The sequence below is a fragment of the Corylus avellana genome, chromosome 1 (assembly GCF_965113065.1).
Source record: "Corylus avellana chromosome 1, dhCorAvel1.hap1.2, whole genome shotgun sequence".
Lineage (NCBI taxonomy): Eukaryota > Viridiplantae > Streptophyta > Magnoliopsida > Fagales > Betulaceae > Corylus > Corylus avellana.
Genome location: NC_142490.1, coordinates 19,788,861 through 19,798,640, shown reverse-complemented (window position 1 = coordinate 19,798,640; position 9,780 = coordinate 19,788,861). Strand labels below are relative to the sequence as shown.

The following is a 9,780-nucleotide window of genomic DNA, read 5'->3' as shown; positions in this document are numbered from 1 at the left end:
TTCTGTGTTTGTAATAGTTTATTTTTGCTTTCTTCTTATTTTTCGCATCTTACTAGTTGAGAGAGAGAGTATGACTGCTTCCATTAATGAAGATGGAGATGGCCTATCCAATTAAATTATCAGCCAACGAAGGAATCTTCTTCAAAATGAGGAGAGTGTCTTTAATAATAACTTCAATCATTAACAAGATTTTGATTAAAGAGGGCGTAGATGACATTCAATGAATCTCCTACAACAATTTTAATTTATTAAGGCCTAGGGATGACACCTACAATTGATTGATTGCTAGTAAGGAGGCTTTTTCTTTTATAGGTCAAATAAAATTCTATTAATACAAAGATATGGGGAGGGAGCCCCAGCATCAATAGTCCCAAAACAGTTAATATAGTGCCCCCCTCCCCCCCCCCCCCCCCCCCCCAAAAAAAAAAAATGGAATGGCTTCTTAACATAAGTGCCGAAACAAGGCCCACAGAAACGGCATTTTTTGAAGCAGTCTACAAGTGGGCTTGCTTGGGTGACGTATGCAACGATAGCAAGAGATCTTGAATGTCACAACTGGAAAGATTGCATTGAGATCAGCTGAACTGGAACCACTGAAGAGAGGTTGTATTCTGATGCGAAACGGCAATTTTTAAAGCAATCTACTAGTGAGTCTGCTTGGTGACGTATGCAACGATAGCAAGAGATCTTGAATGTCACAATTGGGAAGATTGCATTGAGATCAACTGAACTGGAACCACTGAAAAGAGGCTGCATTCTGATGCCTGAAAAAAGGGGTTTTCGGCAGATGATGCGCAATGGATATCTGTTCTTACCGTCTCCATGACAAAAAGAGGCTAGTGAGGGCGTATGTGAGGCATGTAAGCTAAAAAGGCAAAAAGGGGAGGAAAAAGAGTAAGGAGGCTGAGCTTTTTCATTCTCACTTACAAGGAAAGCGAAAAGGAACTCTTATTGAGAACAGGGGGAGAGCTTCTCTCACTAGAAACTAAAGAGAGCAACAGTTCAAAGTCGGCTTTTGCTTAGCCTACAATGAGGTCACCAAAGGGAGTTTTTTTCCTGACCAAGTATGAAGAATCTCTCTTTTAGCATTTTTCTCATGACAAGTTGAAAAGAATTTTCGAACTTCCATCTCAAAGTTTGACTTGGAAAAACCCAAACTTCAGCCCAAGTCTCAGTTAGTGAATCAATGTTAAAGTGATAAAAAATAAAAATAAAAATTCCCTCTCATGAGTGGACTTGCCCAATAAAATTCATTAAAGCTTTGATTACATATACAATGTACATGAACAGCCTCAACATCATCAAATCAAATACATGGAATATGAATGTGATTCTAAGCCCACAAATTCAATGGGAAAGTCAGCTTCAGATTCAGGTACTGTTAGTGGGATTACACAGACAAGAAAATGATTCTCCCAAATAAAAAATAAATCGTTTTGCCACCAAACAGGGAAAATGCTTCTTCACATCTTAAGCTAAAGAGAGCACAAATTATTTATGGGCTGCTGGTGCTAGACTGAGATGAATGGCCACGGCTGCTTAGATCGGAATTTTCTTTCTTCAACATGGCCTCCAGGTTCTGAAAGCATCTCAACGGTGCAACCTGTATGCATTGCAGGGAGCCAAACAGAAAAGGAAACCTTTAGAGTTGACAAGTTACAATTAGCAGGCAGGCCTGTGAAATGAAACAAAGAAACACCAAATGAACCACCATTCAATAGAATAAATAGATTACAAAAGATGTCAGAACAAGTTGAATTGATGGTCACAAACACTAGTGCTTTGCAAAAACCAAGAAGGAATGCCTATTTGATGCTCCTGGCAATACGCGACTTATATGAGGAATTGAAAGAGAGCTTCGATAATTATTTTTATCAACAAGACTATTGGTAATTGGGTTGCTGAATTCAGTTAGATTGTGAATAATTGGAAAGTAAACTCATTTGTTGTGTCAATACTGAAATTGGCATGGATGGACCTTTCCCCCACATCTGAACAGAAAATGGTATGTTCAGATACAAAGGAAAAATATAGAACTGAGGAAACTGTATACAAAACTTTTGGAGACACATAATAGACGTTGGCTCACTTCTTGCAAGAAACTTACATGGGAAGATTTTGAAGAGATTATGTAGTTGGGGTGTTCCTCCTACAGCTTTTAAGTAGGTTAAGGTTTCAGCTATTTGATGTAATTCTCTGTTTGCTTGAGATCTTTAGCTTTCCTTAGCTGGTCTGTAAGTTCTGTATGTCATGCTTAGTACAGTATTTCTTTTTCTTTTTTTCAATAAAGCTGTTTGGTTCCTTTTTTTCAAAAAAGTAATTCGTTTTTAAACGTTAAAAACACCATTCAGACATAATTATCCAGAAAAGTTTTCGAATGTAGCCTTCACAGAAAACAGTTTTCAATTTTCATTTTCAAAAACACTTTCTAAACACTTTATAAAACAAAACAGAAAACACTTTCAGAAAACTTCCCTCACCTTCATATAAGAAAGATCGGAAACACATGCTTAATTTTTCAAAAGCAAGCCTTTGAAAATATGTATTCAGTCTTTTATGCACAATAACAAGTGGATGCTGGCTTCCACTTAGAAAACAAAATGGAGGTTGCCCTTTCACTAGGTGGAAGTGGTGGGTCTCCCCTCCCCACCTCTTCCCAACCCATGGGCTCACCTCTTCCCAACACAAGGGTGGCTCGCAACCACCCCTCTAACAAAGGGGTGTCTTGCAACCACCCCCACTAACAAGAAGTGACTTGCGGCCACGCCCATTGACAAAATAAGCGACCATCATTGACACAGAGGTGGCTTGTGGCCACCCTCACTGACACAAGGGTGGAGTGAACAGAATGCACAGGTTCACCTACCCCCAAACACAGAGACATAATCGAAGACAGAGAGAGTAAAAACCTTCCAATGCCTTGTATGGCCAAAGCTGTTGTGAATGGACTCCAGCCTTCTTATTATTTGCCGAAATGTTGGTCTTTTAGCTGGCTTCTCACTCCAGCACTCCTCAATCAACCTGTAAGCAGAAATCATCAGCTATACTTCTATGACCTTACACAAAATAACCCACATAAAAACTAAATTACTAATTTAAATGACTAGATTTCTCGTTGCCAAAGAATTCACATATTTCATCATCCCCGCATCCCGCATTTAAGCTAAAACAAATAAAACAGGATCCTTACAGCATTAAACTGAAAAATCACCAAATGTCATAACAAAATGCCACTCCAAGTGTGCTATTTTCCAAGTCAAGAATTTTGGAATAAACTATATTTTTCATTGATGAAAGCAAAGAACACAAAATGCACAAAGTAGGTTTGTCATTAAAAATATTAATATAAAGTAAGCAATAAAGTATCAAGAAATTTATGTCATTTACCAACAAGAAGTAATGAAGGCTGAAATACATCAAACTTCAAGGAATATATAGAACTTACTCTCTAAGTCCATGTGCATAACGCTTTGCTGGAGCTCTAAAAGGGGGACGCTCTTTTGCAGCATATGCTTTAGTAATTTCCTTTTCTTGCTGTGTCTGAAATGGTTGATGGCCTTCAATCATCTGAAGTACAGAATATTGCAAATATCAGTAAAGTCAAGCCTGTTATCACCAAGTCAAATTTGACGAAAAGCATAAGACAAAACACATAAAGTCAAACTTACCACTTGAAAAGAAACAATATTTATAACAACTAACCTCTAACTTATTATTGCAAAAAGGGATTAAAAAAGGAAGAAAGAACGACTGAAAGAGAACATATGTGACATGAGCAAACCAAGTTGTAAAGGGAAACAACACAATTCCAGACATAATGATAGAGAATGGAGATGATTAAGAATTTAGAAAAGTTTTTGTACTATAAAGGGCAAGTTTCCCTAAGAGATTCTAGAAGTAAGAACAAAGGATAAAAAATAAAGAAACAATAAGTCGATATATCATGTCAGCATTACATGATAAAAAATTGAAAGGGAGGAGAGGGGGGAGAGAACAGACATTTTGCTTTTAATGCTCTCCATTTTCATTCTTATTTATTAATTTCTACCGTCACTGATTCTATGTATACAATGTATTAAGTGATTTTCATCCTAGCATATTGGGTCCATAAAGAAGGATGTTTTGCACACATATATCTAATTATATGCCAACATGGTGGGTCATTTTTAGGTTGGTGTGGCTGTACTCAACTAAGAGTTGGTATGCTATAATATAATTAAGATACCATATCTTCTAGAGTCATGACATGAAACATTAAAGGGAAAATATGATGGAACCTCCATGCGCTTTACCTGATTTTGAATTTTAGACTCCAGTTTCCAATCCAAGAACATTTTCCTTTTTTTTTTTCTTTTTTTTTTTTGTCAAATAAGTAATAAAACAGATATGAAAGATGAAATACTTAAACAAAAAAAAAAATTCCAATGGAATAGCTATTCCCCTAAAATAAGGAATAATTATTCTTCTAAAAAAACGTAAAGAGTAACTATTTCCTCAAAAATGGAATAGCTCTAAAAACCATTTCCCCAAAAATTCCACTGTACCAAATGTACCCTTACACATATATTCAAGTTTAGAAATATAGAATGAGCTATACCTCTTGCAGAATTAAAGCAAATGAGAAAACATCAACTTTGGTATCATATTCTTTGTTGCTGAAAACCTCTGGAGCCACATATCGGCCTGTCAATTACAACTAGCATATTTTAATGGCAAACTAAAATTCATCAAGTGTGCATGTTAGGATATATTATATCTTTACAAAAATGATATATAGCTATGCAAGAACTTGAGCACATTGAGAATTGTAGACATTATGACATAAAAGATCACTCACAAGAAGTGTCTTGACAGGTAAGAGGCCTATCTTCTTTAACCGTCAGCAACTTGCTAACTCCAAAGTCTGCAACTTTCAAGTGCCCAGAATCATCCCGCAATATATTTCTGTTATCTTACTCGTAAGCAACACAAAAAATGCCGACAGTTTCAGGCAATTATGGCTTAACAATGGATTTTTAACTGAAAATAATATGCTAATCTCAGAAAGTGTGTATACACAAAAACAATTCAGGTAAGAGAGCTCAAGTTGAAGAAGAAAACTCACGAAGGTTCAAGATCACGATGAATTATCGGTTCTGGCTTATTCTCATGCAAATAATTCATTCCCCTGAAAATATTCCAAGGACAATGTAACAAGCGAAAAATATCCAACAAATGTTAGTGAATCTTTATCACCCAAAGAAGCAGAAACCAGCAGAAAACAGAACTAAGCAATGTTTTTGAACCAAATAGTGACTTATATGAACAGATCATTCCCATAATCAACATGAATGGTTTAAACTTAATATTAGTATGATTTTATTTCTCTTGGAAAGAAGAAACTAACTTATCTTGAAGCTACAAAAAACAAAGAAAATTTATATGGAGGATATAATAGACATGGTGTCAAAATCTCAAAAGAAAATAATATCTATCAATTTCAATCTTGATGCAGAAATTGAACTCCAGAGATCACATCTCATATGCCATAATGAAATTTGAGCCCAACTCTAAGCACCTAACCAAAGACGAGAATTTGGCAGTCAATTCTGAACATCAAAACATTGACCGCAATCAATTGATAAGAAGCCATACATTGTTAGAATCTAATATAAATATCATTCCTTTCCTGCTAGATAATTCAGTCCAAAAGTTTGATCCATTGGCATATTTCTTTGTTTCTTTAAGTTCTCTGAGAAGTTCTCTTTCTTTCAGTTTTCATCATCTTAATCTATATCATTTATGGCCAATAACTATTTCTATATATTACAGGTACAATTTGAAAGGAGGTATCTGTTTTGATCTTTCCTCAGCCCAACATGAGCTAGAGTTTATTAAATAGCAACTATAGCATTAGAGTTAGAACAACTTAAACAACTGAAACTGATAACTAATCATGAGATTTTTTGAGTGACATAGATAAGATAATTTGGCATTCAATTCATACAGCATTCCAAATTTTACAAATTTATTGTGTTTATGTACCATTAATTGTATTTCTCAAATTAAAAATGGCCACTGTAACCTTGACTAACAACTCAAAGCAAGCAATCATTGTAATTCTTTAATGAGCACAAAAAAGAAGAAAGAAACCTTGCAATATCAAGTGCAAATTTCACAGCTGTTTGTGCCTTTAGTGCTCCTTTTCTTTTCAAGAATGCAGAAAGATCTCCCTGGCAAAGTGAGATAAAGATTCAGATAATGATTTTCACCTTATTAGCAACCATAAATACATCATAGCTATTCTGTTGATTCTTCTCCATACAGGGAACCACCAATTTACAAATATTTGTGTGGGCGTGAGTCAGCATCCCATCAAGATTGATCCTTTTATCATGCAGTGGTATATCTATAACAATTTAAGCTATTCAATAAATTAATATTCTCTTGTATAAGAGATCAAGTCAAAATTATTAATAAGAAGCTTCTTTTTAGTAGAAATCAAAAAAAAAAAAAAAAAAAAAAAATGAATGTCAATTTTTAGCTCGTATATGTACTACATTCACCCTTTCACAAATTTTAGTAAAATTTGAATTGTGCTGGGCCTGCTGGCCTGTATGTTGTATAGATTTATTTGTAAAGTTCGGATTTAGAGACATTAAGAAAATCTATATATATACATGGAAAATGGGTGAGCGCCTATCAATTTTGATAAAGCACCATCCTATTGTAGTTTATCCTATATGTATGTCAAAAACAAATCAAAAGACAAGGACTAAAAAGAAAGCAAGACTACTAAGGCACACTGTGAGCAATCAGCATAACATTTGCATACTTAATGATTTCAACAGTGATAATAAAAGAAGAGAGGATATTTGATACAGTAAATGGTACTCAAGAAGAACAAATTCAAACTTGTAGTTTATACCAAAAAGACCAACCAAAACTAAGAGAGAAAATTAAGCAACCCATTAATTTTAGCCCTTGCAGCAGGCCTTTATTCAAGATCATGCAGTTTCAAAATGAAGGAGAGTCAACTACAAGAAGCAACAACAGCTCAATTCTTTTAGATACACTATGCCCAATCTAAGAACTTTTCTCAATGTTTTAGACCACCACAGCAAACCCAAGCATCCCTTTCACAAGGACTAGAGGACAATTTCTGAGGAGATATAAGAGTTAGAACTCAGTTATTTTGGTTCTCTCTACGCATACATGCACATATCACCATAAATGGTACAATTTCTAAAGGATGAGAAATTTTTATACATGCAAACTAAAGGTGTAAAAGTGTCTACAATCCATGAAATAGCCACTATCATATAAATCAATAGACAACTCTATTATATGCTAACAGATGAAGGGATAGAAAAACCTTGGGAAGATATTCTGTCACAATCATCATCGGACTACTTTGAGTCACAGCACCCAGAAACTGGACTACATTTGGATGTCGTATCCTCTGAAGCAATGCAAGCTCATCCCTGAATGCCCTCCTGTGATAAAAAGCAACCGCTTTAAAGACCATTAAAATATGGGAAAGAAGGAACAGCAAAATCCCTTTGTAATCTAAAAGCAACCCACACTTTATCCTCATCACTAATCACTTCGTCCCCAAGCCTCTTCACAGCTACCTCTATCCCACGCCACGACGCTCTATGGAACGTTCCCTGAGACATTTTAACCCATACCATATTGTTAAATTCGGCACAGAAGCAAGGCAATTACCAAGACACAATCAGACCCAGTACTATATTTCATCAAACTAAAAACTTTCATGATTATTAACTTCCAATACATAGCTATTCACGCAGATTGTGAATGATTATGCATCCAAAACAACAAAACTTAAACCCAGAAGGAGACAAAACTTTAATTCAGTAATCCGCGAAATATTAACAAATTCGCCACAATGTCAACCATATGCTATGGTCGAAGCAGCAAGATCAAACAAAGCACCACACATATATTACTGAAACTTAAAAGCGAATAGATATTTAAATCAATCATTCTTGTTTACAAAATGACCCATGTGGCTTAGGAAGCAGAAAAATTGAGAAATTTTTACCTTCGTTATTTCGACACTGTTTGTAAAATCAAACTCTTTTGGATCAATTTCGTATTCCGGGACTTCACGAGCATGTGTAACGTGCATTGGAGCCATCTTATTCGCAGTAAAAAATCACAAATACCAATCAAAAACCATAATTAAAACACTAATTAATCAACGATCCAAATCTGAAGCTAATAATGCAAATACGTACCAGAGGCTTCGCGCCGTGTTTCTCCAAAAGCTTGATCAAGTCGTGGTTCTTGTAATATATAGCATCCGCGAGGGCCTGTTTCGTCAAAACCAAAATCAGACTTCAAATTCGGTGAGAGAGGAGAAAGCAAAAGATAGAATTGGGACAAGGAGCAGAGCTCTTACGGTGCTCCCCCAGCGGTCCTTGAGGTCGACCTCGGCGCCGCGGTCGAGCAAGAGCGAAACGACGTCGGTCAGGCCCTGGCAGGCGGCCACGTGAAGGGCCGTGCGACCGTCAATGTCCTTGAAGTTGACGTTGACGCCAGAGTCCAGGAGCTCTCTGATCCCCTCCACGTCGCCTCCATGGGCAAGGTACATCAAGCGCACCCCTGGATCGATCCCCTCCGCCACGTCATCGCCGTCGGTCAATGGCTCCTCCTTGAACCGGTCCGGCGCCATCGACGACTGCTTTCCCAGCGTGAACCGGATAGGAGGTTTCGGCGATTCCATGCTCGATGTCCGAATTTTCCCGAAACGCTTAGAGAATTGAGAGGTTTGTGATTTGTGAATTTGTGAAGGTTTCTTCAAGTGGTAGGTGACCTTCACGAGTTTGAAATAGGACGGGGGCGGTGGTGAGATTCCACACGTTCCGGAGCGCGTCGGGGAAATTTCGGCACATGGTTGTAAGAGCCTAAGAGGGCGTTAACAAACGTAAGCGGCGGGCTAACGGCGCCACCGACAGATGGGGCCGTTTGCGAGGTGTTTTTGGGAACAATAGAGGTGGATATGTATCATATGTTCACATTCTAAAAATAATGAGATAATAATAATAATAAGAAGAATAATAAGAAAAAAAAAAAGTCAATTGAAACTAGGAGGAGGCAGATTAACCGTTTATCGCCTACAAATTGCAACCGAACCGACATTAACCAGTTACCGCCACAAGTCCGTCGATAATCGAATAAAAATTTTTATACCGAGGTCAGTTCGGTTAATCAGTATAAATATTTTTTTATCGGCTAATTGAATTAACCGAATAACTGATAATTAACCAATAATAAATATTCTTTGACCATTTTATTCTGTTAATTAATGAGTCTATTTAAATTTTTTTTGGTTCAATAAGCTATTTTAGCAACAAAAAAAAAAAAATTGTGATCCCAAAACAATCAAATTTTAGCCCAATTAAAAAAGCCAACGGTTAACCGATTAACTGAACTGATTTTAATCGAAATATCCGTTTAACCGAAACTTTCGAAATAAATCTCAATCGAAATGTAATCGATGAATTAACCGATTTAACTGATAATTTCGATTAACCGACAGAAAATGGCTATATATTATTGAACCGAACCAATACCCGCCCCTAATTGAAACTTATTTTGAGGGTGGACATTTTATTTTTTCTTTTCTTATTTGCTGGAAGATCTTCAACTTTAGAGTTTGAGTGATATTCACTTTCTTCATAATTGCAAAATTATTTAATTATTACATTTCAGTTCTTCAAATATTAATTTTTTATTGTTATTGACTTATTTTTAATACCCAAAAAAATATAT

General features: G+C 36.2%; 1 protein-coding gene across 2 annotated transcripts; it reads right to left on the bottom strand.

The window, feature by feature from the left end:
- Positions 1-1,207: 1,207 nt before the first annotated feature.
- On the bottom strand, positions 1,208-8,896 carry LOC132170979 (Integrin-linked protein kinase family). Of its 2 annotated transcripts, none has more exons than XM_059582153.2 (12): positions 8,408-8,893; positions 8,244-8,318; positions 8,048-8,143; positions 7,564-7,649; positions 7,355-7,475; positions 6,133-6,212; positions 5,105-5,167; positions 4,838-4,944; positions 4,598-4,683; positions 3,446-3,567; positions 2,910-3,021; positions 1,208-1,603 (listed from the first exon to the last, which is right to left on the bottom strand). In XM_059582153.2, the coding sequence occupies exons 1-12, from the start codon at positions 8,729-8,731 to the stop codon at positions 1,496-1,498; spliced, it is 1,380 nt and encodes a 459-aa protein (XP_059438136.1). In that variant the 5' UTR covers positions 8,732-8,893; the 3' UTR covers positions 1,208-1,495. The 2 variants fall into 2 exon arrangements, with proteins under 2 accessions (XP_059438136.1, XP_059438137.1); XM_059582154.2 differs by having other exon boundaries at positions 1,515-1,675; positions 8,408-8,896.
- Between the last annotated feature and the right edge of the window lie 884 nt (positions 8,897-9,780).

What these genes read in the sequence shown, in the direction of transcription:
- LOC132170979 (XM_059582153.2), bottom strand. Translation starts at nt 8,731, where the DNA reads ATGGAATCGCCGAAACCTCCTATCCGGTTCACGCTGGGAAAGCAGTCG. An exon ending in TACCTGTCAAGACACTTCTT is followed by an intron (nt 4,684 to 4,837) that starts GTGAGTGATCTT and finishes TGTAATTGACAG; the next exon opens with GCCGATATGTGGCTCCAGAG. An exon ending in TATGCACATGGACTTAGAGA is followed by an intron (nt 3,022 to 3,445) that starts GTAAGTTCTATA and finishes TTCTGCTTACAG; the next exon opens with GTTGATTGAGGAGTGCTGGA.